This window comes from Numenius arquata, chromosome 1 (genome assembly GCF_964106895.1).
Source record: "Numenius arquata chromosome 1, bNumArq3.hap1.1, whole genome shotgun sequence".
Taxonomy (NCBI): Eukaryota; Metazoa; Chordata; class Aves; order Charadriiformes; family Scolopacidae; genus Numenius; species Numenius arquata.
Genome location: NC_133576.1, coordinates 72,580,997 through 72,603,017, shown reverse-complemented (window position 1 = coordinate 72,603,017; position 22,021 = coordinate 72,580,997). Strand labels below are relative to the sequence as shown.

General features: G+C 41.3%; 1 protein-coding gene across 1 annotated transcript in view; it reads right to left on the bottom strand.

Annotated features, from left to right (window-relative positions):
- MRPS9 (mitochondrial ribosomal protein S9) overlaps positions 1–2,619 on the bottom strand; it is a 36,436-nt gene extending 33,817 nt beyond the window's left edge. The window contains exon 1 of the mRNA XM_074149324.1: positions 2,499–2,619. Within this exon, the coding sequence (XP_074005425.1) occupies positions 2,499–2,600 (102 nt within the window). The 5' untranslated portion in view covers positions 2,601–2,619. The remainder of the gene's footprint in view (positions 1–2,498) is intronic.
- Between the last annotated feature and the right edge of the window lie 19,402 nt (positions 2,620–22,021).

Here is a 22,021-nt window from a genome sequence, read left to right as displayed (position 1 = left end):
AGAAAGTATCACAAGGTGTCAACAAATATGCATAAGTGATTTTGTATTACTTTTTATACCTGATTTCACAAAGTATTTCAGCAGAAAAAACTTTTTTTCTCAAAATGAAGTCTCTTAACAGGTAACTGTAAAACTGTATCTCACCCACCCAGAAAAACTACTTTCTGCGCATATTTGACCCAATCTATGTATTAAGTTTTGCTTAAACTGTAAACTATGGAAATAAAAGATAGCTCTAAACGTATAGACATATCTTAAGTGTCAGAAGTGCATAATGGGGAATAGAATTTAGTTATCAAATACTAACAGGCTCTTCAACTCTAGCTTAGTTAACAACTGCAGAAAAAGCTACTCCATTCCAAGCATGTAGTTCTGAAAGACTGTCACAGAAGTGCTATCATCTCTTTTTGGTATCAGTACATATACCATCCACAGTGATTTAGATAAGATACCCAATCAAATTAAATAGCACATATGGTACCCTGAACTCCTCTGTTGAGAACAGCTATTCAATCACATCAGAAGTAACTGACAGTAACTAAGCTAGATCTTTTTTTTTCTTTATAAATTGCGCTAAATCTCTGCATTTTGTTTATTAGAATAGGAAACTAAACCTGTTGTTCAGTCAAAGCTAAGGGAAGTGGAATTACAAAGTTTCTCTCCCATCTCCTCTCTCAACGCGAGACACACTCAAATATAAAAAAAAAAAAAAAAAAAAATCCCAAGAAATTAAACTGTCTCCCCATTAAGACAGACAACAAGTAATGAACTAAACTCCAGCAAGGGATTTTTAGGATAGCCATCATAAAAAATTCCCTAACAATAAGGACAGATAAGTGCTTGATGGAAAAAATGGTTACAGCAAGTCAACAAGGGTACATCAACTTATTACTCTATCCTCAACAGCAGCCGGTATCAGAGGCACAAGGAGAGGACAAACAAGTCGGGACAATTTTCCCAGGACACTTCCCCCATTTCCAGTAACCCGCAGTTCAAAGACGTACTGATATCTTGTTTGCAATGGTCTTCAGTGGAACTTTCTTTCAAGTTCCTTAAGTTGCTTTTTGTATTCACATAAAGGCTTAGTATCCTGAACATCCTCATCAAACAGTTCCACAGGCTAACTACACCTAACAGAAAGAAGAGTCTCTTAAGTTTCCTGGGTCCTGCCTCCTATTAGTTCCCTTCACATCCTTTGGTTCAGAGACAGATGATTTGCATATAGCTAAAGGCTTAGATACTGATCCCATCTCTGGGGGCAAGAGGAGTAGACAAATGATCTCTCAAGGCCCCTTCCAGCTTTACCTTCTACAGTGACTCCTCCTTTGAGATCCTTTCCTCATTTACGGTACAAACAGTTTTCAGCTCAAACTCAAGCAGGTGCCTGGCCAGGAAAACTAAGCTCCTGTCATGATCATAGCTTTGATATAGGGTAACCAAAGTAACATAAACTATTCCAGCTGAGAATAAAATCAAGAGTTCGAATATTTTCAGCCTTATTCTATTCCTTGCACAACTTCAGTGCATGTATTTCTGACTGCTGCATAACTACCCACTTGGGCACTGGGTCTTTATCCCTAATGGGTGAAGTTAATCTAGAAGTAACAAATATAAACAGTTCATATTGCTCCTTCCATTTCGGAAGGAAATGGCATCTATCTTCTGTTACCCCACAGTTTGGTTTAGCTCAGTCACCGAACAGCTCTTCAGCCCTTATTATGCTAAATTACTTTGTAACTTGGAAGTGTTACCAGCATGCCTTTTCATCCACTTGCTGGTCACTGATTAAATATATATACAGGTGTATCAAATAGCACTACACAAACACGGTAGCTGTCCTCAATACTGACAGCAGGTAAGCTTTTTAATTAAAATGCAATCAGTTGAGCACCGCTCTCTTTCAAAACAAACAGGCAATTCTGTTTAATCAGAAGTTACCGCACTTGCGGAGTGCTTTTCTCTCCACAGTAGGATTTGGGAGACTTCATTATCTATTCACCTGCTGATCAAATACAATTCAAGACGACCAACTTAAACCACTACTTAAAGTACTTCACTTTTGTGTCAGCTTTGGTCCGCACATAGCTCTGTTCATTCTAGCGATACATACAATAAATCAGGGCTTAACTACGCTTTTTATTTACATTAAGAAAAACCAACTGGGCTGAAGGAAAGGCTGACTCGGACGTGGCGCCGGCCTCCACAACCCCACCCCAATACGCCTCCTCTCGCACCGCCGGCGCCCGGTAGGCCGCAGCCCCGCCGGCCGGGCCGCCCAGGGGCAGGGGCAAAGGCACCCCCCCCGTCCCGCCCCAACAGGGGCCTCCGAAACCAGCGCGGTGTCACGCCGGCAGGGACCCCCCTTTCGCTGGTGCCCGCTTCCCCACCCCTCCCCACCTCCCGCCGCCTCCTGCCACCGCACAGAGCCCCCCCCTTCGGGCCCGGGGCCCCAGAGAACGAATGAGGCGGGAAAGGGTCGGGCCCGGCCCGCCTCTCACCTGGGCGCGCGGCCCAGCCGCCGCCGCCGCCGCCGCCGCCGCCGCCGCCGCCGCGCTCCAACGGCCGCCTAGCCGCAGCACGCGCCCAACGGCCGCCGCCATGGCCGCGGCACCCCACGGCGGGAGGGCACGGCGCGGCCGCCGCAGGCCCCGCCGCCACCGATTGGCGGGCGGAGCCGGAGGGGCGGGGCCGCGCCTGCGCACTGCCTGCCGCCCGCCGCCCACGGCCCGGCCCTGCCGGGGCCATGGCGGCGGGTGTGTGGCCGTGCGTCGGGCAGGGCGGGCTGTCGGGCTGTATTTGAAAGGTAAAGCGCGTCAGCGTTGTTAAAATTCAGACTGGTCTTTAAAGTGACGCTTATGTAACTAGCACTGTGGTCGCAGTGGGGACGAGGTCAGCGGTAGGCCCCGGGCTGTCTCCTGAGATGGGGGCTGCTCTGTGTGGTGTCAAAAATGGAGTTAAAAATCCACACAGCTGAGCAACCGTCATGTAGTGGCCTACTCTGAAAGCAGAGCAACGGGAATAGAAAGTCCCTAAAACAAAAAGCCCATAAACATAAATAATCCAGCCTGGAAGTGGATCATTGTTCCAGGTGGAGCCCCAACTGGGATAGGAGGTTAAATAGTAACCTAGTGGTAGCTGGTAGGGTGAAGGTGTAGCCTCACCCTGTTATTAAGGTATCACCTTAAATAATTTTAATACTAAAAATCACACCTCTAGGAGGAGATTTTATTTGTAAATGCAAGACCACCTTAGTATAACGAGCCAGACAGAAGTTGGGATGTGCACAAACAAACTTTTATTATATAATTACAAGTGACCAATCAGCTATTTTGATGTGATTTTCCTTCATTACATTTTTGTATAAAAGAGCCTAGGTGTTTCCTAACAGGTGTGCCAGATTTATAAATTATCGGCTAGCACCCTTTTCTGCGCAGAACTGGAATAAAACAAGTATCTCGAAACTCAGTGTGTTGATTGGCTCTTACGCACTGGGTGAAGAACCCAGATTTAGGACAACACAGGGAACCCGACCTCTGAAGGACAAGGCTAAAATCAAGGCTCCCATTTAAGCAGGTAGCGTTGGAAATTGCAGCATGTCTGGTCAACACTACTATTCTGGAGAGTTGTGGCAAAAAGCATATTTCACCCTAGCACTGGATTTTTTTCAATGGAAAAAAAAAATCATTTTTTAGAGATGCAGCAGTTGTCTCTTGCTGAGAGGGGGTTGGTATGAATGCTGTGACCTCCCAAGGTGACGTTAATCTGGACACTGAACCCTGAGACCTTGAGAGTTTTCATCATTTCCCCAAGTTACATAGTGTATACTCTTAGAGGTGATTGGACTTTGCCAATAGTGTTTTCTACCACAGGAAAAGTGGAAACTAATTAAAAATTAAATTTTAAAAAGTTCTACTTTAGACTTATTGGGACATTGTCTTTAGGACCAGTTTTTATTTGAGAGGAAATTCTGGAAGTGAATCTCTGCTTTTCCGGGTTGTTTTTCTTTTCACTTTTTCACGGGTGGCTCTTGCTCCCCCCCATGCAGACAGAAGTATGATTTCCTCCCTGGGATATAAAAAAGATGGTGTAAGAAAACTGGCTGTGAGCAAGGGAAGTCACCCATGCGGGGAGGTCGAGAAGCCACCTGGAAAGGTGCATTTATTCTCGGGGTTACCAACTGTGAAAATGAAAATGTCAATAGTTTTATTGACATGGATACATGCGAGTGAATGCAGTGAACACTGCACTGAAGGAAAGCGGTGGAGTCTCTCTCCTGTGCACACCTGGCCATCCACTGGGAGCTGCAGCCACGCTGTCATTCACAGAGTGGGTAGGGATAACATTTGGTTACCAGCTGTTTCTCCAAAAAAAAAAAAGGGGGTTGGGTTAGGGTCACAGTCCCACTGACCCACCTCCTGGAGCTGCCAGCAGAGCTGAAGGGATGGAGAAAGCCAGAGATGGGATGGCCTCTTCAAGGCCCGTGGTGACTCTCATCTGCCATCTGTCACCCTGCGGCTTGGCTTTGTTCAGTGGCGGAGGAGCTCCTCAGTCCTCAGCGCGCTGAGCAATTGTTACCCCGCACCCCTGTCAGCTCTACAGAAACAAAGCACTGCTGGAGGGAACAGTTTTCATTCCCCACGTATAATTAATTGTCAATTAAACTTGGGGAGAAGGGCCACCTATAAAACATCATCCACTTACTTACACTTGGAAACTGGTTGATGTAAATCCAGCTCCCTTGACTCCCTAAATCTATCAACTGCAGTACCCACTGTGAAAAAAAACTAAATGCTTTTGCAGTCTGGGCCATGTTTTCAGTGACATGAGAGTTCATACAGCCCGTGGTTTCAGTCTGAGGTTACAAAAGTGTTTTCATAAATTGCCAAATGGAGACCTTCATATATGTGGAGTCCAGCATTTAATGACAAGGACCATGCTGTAGATCTCTAGATCGGTCAGCCCGTAGAAATTAATGGCTGCCCCTTCGAGGTGGAAGATTTTTGCACAAATTTCACGTATATTTGCCAACCATCCTGCTGCTGCCAGTCTGGGCTTGTTTGTCACTGGAAGACACCTACAGAGATGCCTGGATGACTGGTTTCTAGGCTGATCGTATAGCTGGATGCGAGTGCATGTAGTTATTGCTTGGGATGCTTTGAAGAAAATGTACTTCCACGATGGGCACAGCTAAAGTGTCCCAGAAAGATCCGTTCTAGATTGCCACTTCTGCTTGAATGACAGGGGTCTGGGTTTGCCAGTTCAAAAACAGTTTTTTGCACAAGCCAAGGTAAGATAAAAATGAGCAGAAGTTATTCACATGCTCAACCCCCTGCATCTCCATCCCTCTGTCAAAAGTTTATTAAGACAGAGGTGGAGGGAAATGCAAGACGACCATGTTTAATCTACTTATCCCAAGATTAAGTCCAAAAGGCTTCTCTTTCTATCTCTGCGTTTAGTTGACAGACTGTAGATCCTAACCTAATCCATGCAAACTACCCTGATGCTTCGCTAAGCCCTCTGCGGATCTTTAGTCTCTTGTGTGGCATGAATGTCCTTTTTGAGCCCAGCTGGGCCACGTTCAACTCTGGGGATTTGCTCAGATTGTGAACCTGATTACCCATATACTTGTTTAACTTGCTAATCGTGCCCTATGCAGTCACAGAACTGGGGACTGTTACCTGCTTTTGTTTTGAGACTTAGGTAATGAGGATAAGCGTATAATTTGGGATGATAAGAGCTTTGGAGTGCTGTCTTTGAGGGATGGCCTGACATTAAGAAAATGGTGCTCCTGCGTGGGGCTGGAGGTTTCTGAAATGAAAAATCACTGAATGCAAAATAAGGAAACCAGGCTGAGCCTGCCACGTGCATGGGTCAGGGAACAGCCTGAGGGTCACATCTGCAGTACATGCAAATTCTTAAGCACAAACCTAAGGCTGAGCTTCAGTCCAAATTTGCTGATTGCTTACGTTACTAGCCTACATACAGACAGTCCTGCAGTGAGATTTGGAGTGTCCTTTTGTAATCAGAGATGGGCTTTGTAGATAGCATGGGTTCAGGTTGCTGGTATGGATAGGGTGAAAATCAGTTGCTTGAGGAACAGGTATCCCAGTGGCAGTGATGGAGATGTATGGGTCTCCAGCTCACTGCCTCATAGATGCAGACAAAAAGATGGCAAGGACGGCAGTACTAGGTCAGGCCAAAGATCCGTTGAGCCTGATGGCTTCACTCTACCATTGGCCCATGATAGATGCTTACAGAAGAGTAGAAAGACAGAGCAAATATACAGAGATACTTCCTTCACAAAGTCTCCTGACTTGCAATGGGTGGAAGGTGGTATCTTAGGCTTAGGCATACATGAAACTTATGCAGGAGAAGAGGACAGGACTTTATGGAGGATGTAGTAGGATCTGCTGCCATGGAACAGAACAAGCTAAACTGCAACATACATGGTGGGGCTCCATGAATCAGAAGACAAAGCAAATAGTTGTTGGAGAGTTAAAACTTCTCAGAATGCCATAATCTAAATCCACTTCTGAAGAGATGCCTAAGTTTTTTAGGGTTTTCCCTAAGCAGAAATAAAAGAGTAGATTTGTTTTTGAACCACGCCCAAACCACGACATAAAGTTATTCTTCTCATAAACTATTTTCTGTTCTCTTTCCCTGGTGCCTTTCTTCCTTAGGCTGTATTTTGGATAAAGTTCTGGGGCATCTGTGCCAAAAGGGACAGCAATCACCAGTTCTTATCCAGGGACTGAGTGGTTGGTTGTCAGAGTCCGAGGACGCTGCACAGAGCATCTGCACGCTGAGAACATTCATCAGAGCCTAACCAGGGGTACTTTCTGGATTCTCTTTAGACCCAGGGAAGTTTAGGAACACCCAGGTCCAGTGTTCAACATAAAAATGGAGTTTTTGGCTAGGGAGAACACTGGAGAAGGGTGGCTTGACAGAAAGCTTTGTGTTTCAGAAGCTGATCAGTATATGTTTGGAAAAAAAATGCATGTTAAAAACGCAGAGAATTCAACAGTATTTTAATTCTTTTCCAGTTGAGTAATTTCTAGATATTTTATGGCATGTGTGTGCTTTTTGACATAGAAATTGTTTAGCGTTGATGTTTTTCATCACTATTGAAAGGCTTGAGGCTGATATATACAGAATTCATGCTTTCTTAAATGCAAACACATACATTTTATTTTTAAAAGCTAATAATAAGAACAACTATTTCATTGCACCTACTTGTCTTCAAATGCAGAGTGAGCACACTCCCATTTGGTAGACTGCATACACTAGCTACCTAAGGGTTGTCAATTATGTTACGCTATAAAAGGCACAGCACTTAGGGGGCTGTCAGTCAAGTCTGTTGTGAGAGAGATTTCAGGAATCATTATTCCAACATTATTTATCAAATATAAAAATAAAACAAATTTACACCACAAATCCAAATACAGAGGTATCGTATTTCATTCTATAGTGAAAGGGGTTTGGATTGAGCATAGAATTAGTAAAGGTGAATCAAAACTAGCCAGAGATCTTTCCTTGTAAAGGAGTGCCTCCTGTTTCGTGCCTTCCTACAGCTTTCCTTCTCCATGAAAGAAGGTGTTACCCAGGTCTTCACTGCACTTTGGATCACAGCCCCACGTCTGTTTCGTCTTTTTTCACAGTCCAAGGGTTGTTGGTTGGGTTTGGGTTTTTTTTCCACAGCTTATGGGTATCATTGAGCACTGCAAGGCATTTTGGGGAGCATTCTTTTCTGCAGTATTATGTTCCGGCTCTGCCATAATTTATGTACTTGAGTAGCCCCCATTGAATTTACAAACAGTTCTCAGAAAGAGAATTTGTATGGATGTAATTTGGAGGCATCTGAAGATAGTTTTATTCCACATGGATGCCAGAGTCAGCCCAAAGAGATCCAAATGCAGTGTCTGGGGCTATTTTTAGTTGGCAAGTGCTTTTAGACTATGTAATGTCTTTGTCATTTGTCTACCATACACTTTGCCTCCATATGTTTACCACTGTTGCTATTGCTGATTCAGTATTTCAATAATAGAATCATTTGGAGCTGGTTTTTAGACTAGGGTTTGCATCAGACTTTTTTGTCTCTATATAATTAGACTAATGTCATTACTAATCCTAGCAGCAACTTTGAGTCAGGGCTGACATTATATCCAGAAGATGTGCCTATATTGCTAAATAAAAGAGGCCTGAGGACTGGCCTAGAGATGTAGTGACCTTGATCGAGTCACATCAGCACTGATTAGGGCCACCTTCCCTGTACAGCAGAGCTGCTTGGAACGGCCCAAAATGGAACCAGAAATACAAATAATCTCCCCTATCCATAGACACAGAGCAGTGGTAATTTTCTCTCTTCATCACACAGAAGGAAATTTATTGCTGTTCCCATTACTGAACCTGTTCAGATTTATAAACTTTTCATTATTGATTTTTCTAAGTACTGGAGACATACATATATTCAGAATAAATAGAAGAAAACAGTAGTTTTTCAAATTGTATATGCTTCTGAAGATTCATTTATAGATAGGGAGTAGACACTGTAAGTCCTGTCTACCTCACCAGATAACCAGAAAATACATCTCAGACCGTGCCCTCCTGGGACACCACGAGGGATTTGCCAATGTACAGTTTATGGATCCTGCTGGAGGTTGTGAACTCCATCTGTATCTTTGTCAGACTGCAAGCTCCGTTTTGGTTTTAAGGCTGGGATGTGCCTTCCTGTGGCCTCACGTCTTTCCTGCTGGATTAAAATTCATGCAGGGTGCATGACAGTCAATGTCCAAGCGCTATCCCATAGAGTGCTGTGGGACCAGACACTAAGTTAATCCTGCTGAGGAGACCAGGTTGTTGAGGACGCAGTCACCTTGGCCACAAACTAATCTGGCAGGAGACTGCATTCACCTGCTGAAAGCTAGATGGGAGCTGAAAAGTTATGGAATAAAAGTGGTCCTCTCGGTGTCTTTGCAGCTCGTGAAATGGCAGATCCAGCACCTAACAATTTTCCGTGCTTCTTGGAGGTGCTCTGAAGAGGACAAAGTTCAGATTTAATTCAGAATTAAATTTCTTTTCCCCTCAAAATGAAAGCGATGAAAACGATCAGCCAGTTCAGAGCTGAAAAAAAGAGAAGCTTTAACTTTGTTTTAACAGGCTTTGGACCAGTCTGTGAAGTAATGAAGCACAAGAAAGTATGACTTAAAAGATTTCAGGTTTCAAAAGAGCCGTCGCAGCAGAAGCTTCTGAGTCATCAGGGCTTCCACAGAAAGTCCAAAGAAATACATACTATGCATATTTCATAGAAATAAGAAGTAAAGAGAATGACAAATTGGATCTGGATTAAGAAAAAAAAAAATCACCAAGTACCGCTTTTATTTTCTGACCACTATTTTCAAATAATAAAGAAAATAATCTGCACTTTGTTGTAGAACTCTTTACAGAAACAAGCAGTTCATGAGACTGTATTGAATCTATGTCAAGGCTATAAAGTGTCCAGCAAAACCAAGTATCTAACGTAACACAGATGTTTTCCCCAGATGTTCTGAGAAAAGAACTGATCGTTCTTTTTGGCTTCTCTCTTATTGCAGCAACAAGGTGCTACCTACGGTCTACCCTGGGGGTGCCAGTACCTGAAGACCCAGTCAGCGTGATGCCTGAAAAAGATCCCTTCCTGTCATTCTGCTGCACAAGTAGAAGAGCTTAGTCCACAATAATCCTCTGTGGGTATGGTTGCAGGGGGAGGCAAGAACAGGAAGCTTCTTTAGCATTCGAACATCAGTGCAAGAGCTAACCTGAATCCAGAAATAGTACTCTGCTCTCCGAGAGCTAGGCTGGCGCCTGGAAAATAGTTTTGCCTCCAGGCATTTTATGTTAACCTGGAGAACCTGTCAGCCATTGACCACTTTGGGCCAAGTTCCAACTGCAGGAAATAATCCTGAGAAGAGTAGGAAGCACTATTGAATGCTTTCTCTTCTCAACCATCTGACCTGCCGGTTGAAAGGCAGTCTCTGTTTTGACATCTCTTGCTCTGCCATCTTCAACCATCAAAGAAAGCAGTTAAGAGGGCAAATGATGCAGTCTGGAGCTAACTCATGAAATAGCACACATAATTAAGATTATTATAAGTATCAGTAGAAACTGCCTGAATCATCACCTCTTTACATGTGAGAATTTAATACTGCATGTCAGCCTAAATCTGAACATCTGCAGCAAGCAACTGTATTTCTCAGATTATGATAGTTCTGTTTCAAAATGGGAGGCAAAACAGGGGAGAGAAAGTTTGCAGGTTTTGGGGGGAGCGGGGGGAAGAGAAGGAATCTCTTGCATGTAGTCACAAACCGACTGATTTACTTACTTATTGATGACACAAGTCATGTACCATTTATAATGTGCTGCCACAATCCACATGAACATGGTTGGCTGGCAGCAAATTATCCTGAACCTTGTGGAGGTGAGTAGGCTCCAGCATATTCTAAAGGATGCCAGACATTTTGTCTCTTTGGCCAAGCCTTCTGTCATTTATAAAGTTACATGGAAAGGTCAATCTGTACTTAGATATACAATATGATTAAAACAGATCACATTAAGTTATTTTGGTTTACTTAAATAAAAGCAAAACAAAATGAAAAAGAAGCTTGTTAAATATCTCCTGGGAGAGGACTTCACTGTCCCCTGGGATATGATTTCTAGTTTTCCACTCTTTTGGATACATTAAAAAGAGGGAAACAGACAGGAGTTTCATTTAGAATTTCTGTTGGAATCTAGAGGTTCTGAGCAAATATGGAATGAAATACACATTTTTTTATGCAAGGAGCCTTCAGAAAAAAATCTTTTTTAGACTGGAGTTGTCAGGGAAAATGTGATACTATTCAAAATAAAAAAACTTGCACTTTCAAACACTAAAAATGAAAGGGGAGAGGAGTCAACTACATGTAACTTTTGTGGGATCAATAGGATAGACATTTTTTCTCTTTACCTCTCTTCTATATTTCTGCATATTATATTTTCTGCATATAATATTTTCTATATTTATACTCTCCTATCAGCACTCTCTCCTCTACATTCCAATAAATCTAGCATTGAACCAGAACTTGAAGGCAAGTCTAACTTACTTTTCCACAACAGATGACATAATTTGGTATTTCACTTTCGTACACTTCAGGGACATCTCTTTCCCTTACTGTTCCTGCCTGCACAGGCTTGACCTTACTGATCTGATTTGCCTGAGTCTATGGAAAATATGACACCGATCTTGGGCTGCTGGATCAGATCCTGTCTATATGGCTTTTATATGCTGATTTTCCTTGGATTTTCATTCTGCTAAAATAGGAGAACAAAAGATGACCATGTGTTTAGCAGTTCTGGGACCAGCAACCTTTAAGAGCAGAACTTCAGTCCCACTACAGTCAAATGTCATTGCATGTGTGAGGACTAAACAGTAGAATAATTTAGAAAGATTACTTTGATTTTTAAAAGTGCTTTCCTTTCAAATTGCCAGTGTTGCTCTTCAGGAGAACAATGTTGCTTTTTGATGCGTGTATCATAAAAGGTTTGATTCTGAAAATGCTCAAACAAATTAGTAACTTTACTCCTGTGAGTAATATTCAAAGAGTTCTTTCTTGGTTAGGCATTTAGTTATTGTTCCTGTATTAGAAGTTCTTTCTTTTGACATCTGAGTAAGTAATGGATTGAGAGATATAGCTGGCAGAGATATTGCTTACATGCCTGGATCTGTCCTTTTCCCACCACTTTTCTTGATAGGGCTATTATTCTTGCCTTGATATGGACATTTTCCCTCCTATCTTGTCAGGCTCTTCCTTCATCTTGACCTGATAATGATATCTCTTACTCAAGCTGATAGAGTGTTTTAAGAAATACAGATATGTACTTTAATTGCCTTTCTGGTGAGGGGTTTGTACCGGTGCCATTTCATCCAATGGACAATACACTGAAGAACATGAAATTAAATGAAGAATTATTTGGTAAAGTACACTCAGAATAGTGCTCAGGTCAGTTTTTAAACATCTTACTGGAGCTTGCATGCAGTTGGCCTGACAATGTAGACCAGGCTTGGGGAAGAAAAATTTGGTTTGCCTTTTTCAGTTTTAAATTTTCTGCAAATGATATGCAGTTTAATTTTCACTTTAAATTGTTTATTTAGGTTTATTGAAATAGGTTTTTACACTCTGCCAACATATGATAGTCAAGCACCTTCCAATTATTTTGAGAATGTTCACAAACACATATTGGTCTTTAGAGTTTTTCTCAGATTAATGCAAATATTTGATGTACAAAATTGGAATTGTTTGAAATTTATAAGAGAAAACAAATTTTCATCTTCTCATCTTCACACTGGAAATCAGATGATAAATATTTTCCTCTTTACTCCAGTAGTAGAACAAATCTGGCAAAATGAATTAACATATCTGAGTGAGTCTTCTCTTTTCAAATATTAGATGACCATCAAGGATTCTCAAATGTTTTGGAAGGCAGAGAGTAACTGAATATATTGGCAAAGATGGGGGGCTTCTGTCCTCTTGAAATTCTTTTTAGAACTGAGCCAAGGCCAAAATTCTGCCGCCATATTTTTTTAAAGAACTTCTTCCCTGGTGAACAATGCTGTTATCATTAATAGCACACTATTAAATGCCATTCATCCCAAGAAGGGCTTTCAAAACCAAGTACTAAGCATTTCCAGGATCATTTAATGGAATTTTTTCAAGCCAGGGACTTTCAGTTTGCGCTGAAGGATGGCAGTTGTGCCATGCTGAGGGGCCATCCTCAGGAGCCCTGGAGGTCAGCCTTTTCCCCTGCGACTGATGCCTGCCTGGCCAGCAGAGAGTCATCAGGTGCCTTGTCAGAGTGGTGAGCACACTAATGCTTAAATGTTAAGTCTTGGCTACCTTTTGTGGCTGCTGGCCAATAAATAGTTGATTTACATTTTGAGGTTACGTGTATACAACTTGCAGCCTCTTTGAACCCTACTAAAGATGTCTGAACAAGCTCAACCAAAAGAGAAGCTGTAAAAGGGAGTAGGCAGAGAAGTATCTTTTTCTATTTAAAAATATGCTGTTTACACCAACATATATAGTCTTAGTTTATGCTAACACAAGTAAGATTATATCCATAAATCAAAGACAAGAATAAAAAGTCATTAATATTCTTTCTTTTGTACCTATTCTGTGCTTGTTTTATAATTTGTAGCAGATGGAAGCCAAATGTTTTCAAAGAATCAAAACCAATCTTATAAGAAGATGGTTCATCTTCTCTAAATAACATGTCCTTAGACTGCCAGTTATACTTATGATTTTAATCTATAAAAACATTACTGTTGGAATGTGATAATATTTTGGGTAGCTCGAAGTGAATCCACACTCTTGAACCTTCCTCCATATTCCACAGCTGAAGAGTCTTCCTTTTAATACCACTATCTCATTGTTTTACTTGTCTTTGGAAAAATATAGAAACTATTGTGCCACAGCAATATTCTCACTCCCTGCTAACAAGCTGTTATTATGGTCCTATTTATGGTAGATCTTCTTGATTTAGATCAAAATCTGTTTTTTAAATTTCTTTTATTGGAATAGCATATATAGTACATTGTGAGTAATTCTAATAGAAACCAATAAAGATGTCTGTCATATTTTCTTAGTTAAGAATTAAAGAATTTCTAAGTCAATATTTAAAGAAATGAAGATGAAGATATAGAAATAAAAGAAACAGATCTGAATGAAGTAGAACAGAGAAAGACATTGACAGAACAGGCTTTCTCTTAAGTGACAATTCCAAATATACATTTAGGAGTAAAAATAAACAGATGATGGTGGGACAGAAGTGTATGGCAGAAAGGAAGCTACAGTGTGTGTCCAAAACACTTAAATAAACAAGACTGAGAATAAAAGCTCTTGTTCATAAATGCACGGAAATAATTTCTGAAATACATCCTTAGGTTGCTTAACCAGAACTTCTAAGCATCTAATATCAAAAGTACAAAATACAGATTAATTATATGTAATTTTAAAATGCAATCCAATATTTCAAGTGGCAAGTTGTCGGAGTGGGAGACGGACCCGGAGTAACGATGAGTCTCAATATGAGTATGATCGTTCTCACTTTATTCAAGTTCTCACAGAGTATATAAAGACAGACAAGCAGAGAACGTGCTAGCGACAGCTATACGATTGGCTTACAGTCTCTGTTCACGCGCCTAGAGCGCTCACACAATTAGTGCAGACCTCTTGTCCACAAGCAGCAGATGTTTCTCTATCTCCCAGAGGCAGTACCGCTTATCTTTTGTTTATCATGTAGCTACTTCTTCATACTTCTGTTTTTCAAGGAGAGTTCACAGCCTCCTCCGGGCTTTCATCCCTATCAAAGACTGGCTTGCTCATTGCAATCAAGTCGTGCCCCTTTTCACTCAGCCATTCCTCCACAGCAAGTTTATCTTTAAATTTCCAACAATGATCTATTCTATCTTTCCTCAAGTAAACATCTAGAAAAACTTCTGAAGAAAACCTAGGACAGTAAGTATATTCAGAAAGTGAAATTTCTTGAATAACTCATTTGCCAAGTAGTCTACCACTTAGGTGCTCCAGAGAAACTATTCTTTCTTGGAAAGCATCTAATAGGTTATCATTGTTGGGAGCAGTCCTGGTATGTCAGTGCCAGTGTAACAAAGATAGCTACTCCCTCTTAAAAATAAATAAGAAAGTCAGACAAGTTGAATGAATGTATCTATAGGCAGAAGACTTTTGTTTGTGAAGTTTTAATACATCAGCTCTGAAAGAACAGTTCACAAACTAACCTATTTTGATGATTTAGAATCATAGAATCATCCAGGTTGGAAGAGACCCTTGGGATCATCGAGTCCAACCATCTACCCTACACTACAAAGTTCTTCCCTATACCATATCCCCCAACACCACATCTAAACGTCTCTTAAACACATCCAGGGATGGTGACTCAACCACCTCCCTGGGCAGCCTATTCCAATGCCCGACCACTCTTTCTGTGAAAAATTCTTTCCTAATGTCCAGTCTAAACCTACCCTGTTGGAGCTTGAAGCCATTCCCTCTTGTTCTGTCATTAGTTACCTGTGCGAAGAGACCAGCACCAACATCTCTACAGTGTCCTTTCAAGTAGTTGTAGAGAGTGATGAGGTCTCCCCTCAGCCTCCTCTTCCTCATACTAAACAGTCCCAGCTCCTTCAACCGCTCTTCATATGATTTGTTTTCCAAATTTCAGGAATTCCATTGGGAATTTTTCTAAAAATTGATTAGACAGTTTTTCAATGGTTACCATATTGGAGGAATGTTTATAGCAAGTGTTTTTGAAGCAAACGTGCTTTCTCTTACTTTGGTAACAGAGAAGAATGGCTAGTGTTTGTGTAATTTCATGTCACAAGCACAAAAAGTGTGCAAAGCTAGGAAGTAGGTAATGCTACTCTTAAGTTGTGCAGGAAGGCACATCGTGTACTTTGCACTTCACATTTTATGGTGCCAAAAGTTAAATGTATAATATAAAATTTGCAGAAGCTGAACTATATGATAATTATGATAATTGGGGATATTTCTCTCCAGGGAGTGAGCTCTAATGGTTAAGGAGTGACGATGTTAAAATAAAAATCTCCCTATGCATTGATTAATTAAATAAAAGGAATCCAGGAGGTTTATTGCACAGTAGTAAGGCACATGATTTGTACTTTCTATGGGCCACAGTATATATTTATTTACAACCATATCTGTGTTTACTGGAAATTAAGACTGCAGCAGGATATACCCTCTGATCTGAAAATTGCAACTATGAAAATGAACACCTAAGTGGGAAGATGTATAATCCTTTTCATTTTCATATTGCCTATAACAACAACAATCCCATGCTCTGTTGTACTTCCATTTCCATTTCTGGTAGCACCAAAAGCAATACTTACCTCACTTTCATCAACAAATGTACCTCAAGCTAACAGCAGCACACTCAGGCGAGGTGTTGCTCTCCAGAGGCAAGTCAGAGAGTGCCCTGGAGTTCTGAGGGTGAGTGGTCTGGCTCATCATTCATACTCTCAGTGTCTCCAGACCTTTGGGGAACAACATTTCACATCTGGTCCTGAATTTCTGCAGAGGCTGAGTATGTCTTCAGTTGGCAGGCGCTTAGGCTATGTTTGGTGGTAGGTGAAGCATCCTGGAGCCCTGTTCTGGCACAGAGGCCAACTGTCACAAAGTGGCTTGCAACTATATTAATAAAGCTCTTACCCTTCAGCAAAGGGCAGCCACATCCAAACCACCTGCTGGAAGCGGTGCCAGGGCTGTACTTATTCTTGAACTATGCTTGGCGAAGTCCTATTTGGCACAGATCAAAGCTGTGGCTGGAACTATTCTAACAGTGTAATTGTACAGTCTAGCTGATGGACTTCCCCTGTCCAGGAACTTTCCCTCACACTGTTTAATCTGTTAGCATATAGCCCTGGAGACTGGCTCAATAACAGAATCCCAAGAATCGCTTGCATCACTGAAGCCAGTAGCAGCTTCCATAACAGCGTAGTAGGTCTCAGGTGAACCATTCAGTCAGGACTGCATGCAGTGTAGCAAGGCACTGTGGCAAAACTTGGCATTGCTTTGGCCCAAAAAGCAGCTGAGGTTTAAGTTGCCTGCTGCTCTGCTCAAGGATGAGCACAGGCAGAACTGAACCCACCAAGTGATCTACACGGCAAAGAGCAGTGCTTCCCTGTCTAGTTCCCTCAGGCACTCTTCTTTCCTTTCTTCTCCATCCCAGTCCAGACCTTCCTTGCCTTCTGCCTGCTTCTCTCCTGCCCTCTGCTGAAGTAGACATAGGCCAAGGAGTATGATCTTCTGTGCCCTGGCTTCAGGCATATTTAGGAGAAAACCTCTACTGACTTTCCTTTCACGATGACACTGAGGTCGCTGTGCACAGGTATTGCCTCTGCTGGGGGATGTTCTCCTTGTTCTGCAGGCTGGGCGGCCTGGGCTTAGAAGGGGATGACTGTCTCCCTTGAGGTGCAGAGGTGGTTAATGCTAGGTGAGGTGACATTTGCCCTGATCCATGGGGAGCTGTGTGGCAGCACACACTTCCAGAGCTCATCCTATTCGGATGAGGTCTAAGTAATTTTCTCAAGATACAGCTACTGTGGCTCTTGGGCTCAATCTTTTCATTGGTATATTTAAGTAGAATACTATAGATTTAGAATCAGATGAATGAAGCTCCTCAGGAACTGATGGTGTTTTCATCAGTGCTGAGCCATCTTGGGAAGGTGTCAGAGTGGTTTCCTCTTGACCTTTGGACTGAGGACATTGCTAGAGTTTTTAGGTTCTGGATGTATTAGGTGATGTTTAGATTTTAAAAAGGGGGTTTTTCAGAGCCTTGTTGTCAGGCCTGGTAGAACAACTAGCTTCTGAAATCCATAAGGGCAGACTCAAACAAAAAAAAAGCCTGGATAAACCAATCGTTACGGGGAATGCTTTCCAAGCTCGGGGAAACTCCTCTGAAATTTACCCCCTCCCAGACTCCTCCTTTTCAAAGAACAGACTTCTAGCACAAGTCCCTGTGCTTATTTCAGTTGATGTGGTGTGACAGGAGGCAAGCAGTTTAAAGGTTGAGGCAGTTGATCTGATGTTCATATACTGACACTGAAAAAGAAGACCCAAGTGTTTTTATTCAGAAATCGTGTTCTTAACTGACTCATCAAAGTTATTTTCATTATATTAGGTTAGAGGAATAGGATGATGGCACAGTGATAAAGCCTGTTTCTCCTAGGCAGCCTGCCCATGATATTTGTTTGTTGTCTTTGTAAGTACATTCTATTAATGGCATATATTTTTACTATGTAGATGATGCAATGTTAGAAGCCACTTTCCACACAGTTTATTCTGAGATTGTATGCCATAACATTGCTTATACTGATATGAATATTACTTGAGCTTACAGTGGCAGATAGCTATCTCAACAGGATAGTAAAACAGCTGATTACTTCCTGAAGCACCTCTTTAAATCAGGAATCCTACCAATAAAATGCCTTTTAAAAATCCTTTTAATATTAGAGCATACAACAGTTAATCACCTTCAAAGACTGTAGGTACAGCGGTAAAAGGAGGAAAATGTCCTTCCTCTTTCCATGGTACTTCATCCTTGTTTGTGTTTAAAGTGCAGCTTTGGTTTAGTATTTTTAAATGCCTTCATTTAATATTGAATTCAAAGAGATTTTTTTGCAAAATTGAGAAGAAAATAAGGATTCTGAAAGCCTCCTCTTGGTCTAGACTGCAATTTTTTATGTACAGAGGCAAAATGTTTGATGTCATTCCTGAATAATGTTGAACAATGTTTTATCCATCAGGGTTATCCAAATGCAAGCAAAGGGCAACTCCATATTTCAGTGTCCTGATCCTTTGTTGGGTGGCCAGGTCCACTTAGCTTCAGATGGTCATATGATATAAAAGTATAAGACATCACAAAAAGAGGTGCTGCAAGCTCTAGAATCTATTTTTTGTAGTCTGTGCTCATATTTGCACTTGATCTTGTCCTCACTAGAAAAGTTCCAAAAGTTTACATCAATTAATTTTATTTGATCTATGTAAACTAGAAAAAAATCCCTGAGGCTGACACTTTTAATCCAGTTCAAACTTGTTTAGATTAACTTCTCTTAATTAGCGATCTAAGTGAAAACAAAGCAAGGGTAAAATCACTTCCTGTGCACCACTGATGGATGTGTCTTCAGTGAAGAGTTAACATGAATTATCCATGCTTGAATTACTCTGTTTGTGTTAGCTCTGTTTGCATGAAAGCAACCACACTGTGAAATAACACTTGAGTTTGTTTTGTCCACACTATGCTTCTATGTAATGCTATGAGTTGTGGATGGCCATCCTATGGATTTCTTTACTGGAGCAAGCTGCAAAACAAAACAAAACAAAACATCCCCAGTTAATAGCTTATAAGAAAAGGCTGACCTCTTTAGATGAGCAGAAGGCACTGAAGGACTGTATACCCTTGAAGTTTTCCCATGGAGCAAACATATGTCCCTGCTACAGGAAGATCAATTGTTAGACTGCATCCATTAGTGGGCCAGCCAGTTAGTGCTCCAGGCTTCACCAGGCTGAAGTTAGGATTCCACGTATGAGCTAAACTTGGGCAACATTTAAGCTAAAGTTAGCTTTGCAGAGATGCTCCTACATTTGGGATTTGCACTCCTGCACAATAAGATGCAGATCTTCTAGTGTAGCAAGAGTCCTTGTATTGCTCAGATCTGCTTAGTGGCAGTAACGTGTCAGATTCGGGATGTGCTCACCTGGGTGCACCATCTCTGCTTATGCTTTTGAGGTCGGGTGTCTGCTCAGAGCGGCAGTTTGCATATTTTCCTGAGCCTTGTTCTATGATATACCCCGTCCTACCTATCCTCTGACATATGTATAAAACTCAGTAATTACATAAAAGACATATCTTCCCTCCCCCAAAGTTAAAAAAACAGGGAAGAAGGTAACAGTTTTCAGGACAGGTTAGTAAGCCTGGCAGTTCATTGTTGAAGGAAATTGAAAATACTAGCCATCCTTTCCAAATAGGAATTGATGTTTGGGAATCTAAATACGTATTTGCTCACTTAAATGAATGGCCTGAGTTTTGGAGGTGTTGAGTTGATGCAAACTCTGATTGTTTTTCATCCTCAAAAATCTGGCCAATTGCTTTCATGTCTGCATGTGGAATGTAGTCACCCAAGTTTGACAGTTTTGGCTCTGAGGTTTAGCTTGACTGAAAACAAACTGGCTTCAAAACTGTAGGGGAGGTTAGCAGCAGCTGCTCAAACCTATGTATCCAAGAAAGGAAATCTTAAAATGTCAAATGGATTTCTTCTCATTAAGTCAACTAGCAATAAACAGGAACAGAGACATACCTGGAAGGGGAAAGTCAAACCTCAGTCTTCTGCTTCTTGCTCAGATGGTGTTTCTGAACAACCCTGCCCTGGGTCAGGGGCTCACGTGGGCTGCCGTACAGGAACCTGAGGCTTGTTATGTTCATAACAACATCCATGATTTAGGTATTGCTCTCTTTGGTTCTCAGTGAAGGAGCTGTGAGCTGGCACAATGATAACCTCTATATCATCCCTCTTCAAAATAAATGAATAATCCTGCAGGAAACAAGAGCTGCCCAGGCTGTGGCAGACTGGTAGAGAGCTGCTGTAAGACGTTTGCAATGCTTTATGCATCTGCTGATAAAGTTCAAGGTAGAAGGATAAAGATAGTTAGCAAGCTTTCCAATTGAGTTTAGTACTGCTGAAACCTTTTGGATTTAAGTATTTGAAATTCTAGCATAAAATTATCTTTCAGTAATGGAAAAAATAGAAATTAATATTGGAACAATTCTGCATTCAAGAAGTGCAAATCTGTCTTCAAGTTCATTTAGCAAAGTGACATTTAAATTACTATGAAGAATTGTGTGCACTATATGTTATTTGTAATTTCATAAAATGTTGGGATGAGATTGTCCTGGGATCAGCATGTGATTAAACTGATTATATACCTTATATACATGGTATGTTTCTTATTCAGTCACAATCAAAATACAATCTACTTTTATTAATATAATAATTTAGATGTCATAAATGAAATCTCAGTTAAATGTTTTTTAATTTCTATTCACAGCCTTTTATTCTCTATTAATAAACTCATTCCTCTCACCTAAAAAAAGATTCTACTTTTCCCATCACCACGATGGCTGACATCTGCTAGGATGACCCTTGCCCCTAGCAGCAGAGCACCGCTATGTAGAAGTGGCTGACAGACAGATGCTTTTCTCCTGATTCTAAAGAACTTTAAAAATATGGATGGGTGCAGAAGAGGGCACCAAATACTAACTGTCAAAGCAGACACTGTTTTTCTCTCCTTAACACCCATGCTAAGTATTTTTCTTTTCCTCACTCCCAACCCCCGTGTATGCATATAAATACTCAAAATAAATCTTATTATATTATTTTGAGTCCAGGAACACTTACATCCAATTTCCTTCAGGTCTGTTGATCTTCCTTTTCTGCTGTGAAAATAAGGGTGTGAGTAGCAGACAACGAAAGAATATGCTACTGTAACCCACGCTTACGCCCTGTGTCTCTCCTGACTGGCATCTTTAATGTCAGGCAGCAGAGGTTAAAGTCACTAAGCCCAAAAGCCCATGTTTGAGTTCCTGCTACACTCGCTGACCTCACCCTGGGCATTATACAAAGAGGACTTTTAATGCAATGTGAAGATTGTATGGTTAAAACTACCTCAGGAAATTCCAGAATTAAGATTTCTGGCATGATATGTTAATAGGACCGTGTTGCACAACTAGCACCTTCTGCGGTTTTTGTTGCTTTTATAGTTATGGCTTATTGTCTGTCACACATGCATTCTGACCCAGTTCTTCAAAGTCAATTGAAGCCAAAATAGTCAAGGTTTCATTACAGCAATCCAGGGATAATTGAAGAATTACATGTCGATGATAAGGTGCAGGGGCAGGGCAGAAGACAGAAATGAAAATTTTACCCACTCAGGGGATCCTTGTCCCTGGACCACAAAATCAGACTCCTCCATCATTGTTCTCTTTTCCTGCCCCTGTGTATGTTGGTTGCACTTTCTTCTGCGTTGTGGTCTTCAAACCAGGGCATACTTATAGTCTGCTCCACACATAACTCCCATGGAAAAAAGGAGTCCCAAATTAAAATCCCTTTGGACTTGGGCAAGTGTAGTTTTCTTCTGGATTAGCAGAGCCCTGAACTATGTGGAAACTAACTGCCTCGCTTGTGATGTATGAGAAGAATGCTTTGTTTTGGTGTCTAGGAAACTTCATGGCTGAAAGCAGAGGCATTGGTAGATGTTGGACACATGAAAGGCAGTTATGCTGTGCTTGTTCAGAGACTCGAGAAAAAAGCAGATGTTGGTGTGAAAGAACTGAAAAAGTTACGAATTGGCAATTAAAAAAGAATGTTATTATGGGAATACAGAAAACTACTGACAGTGGAATATTCTGGACATACACTATGTGG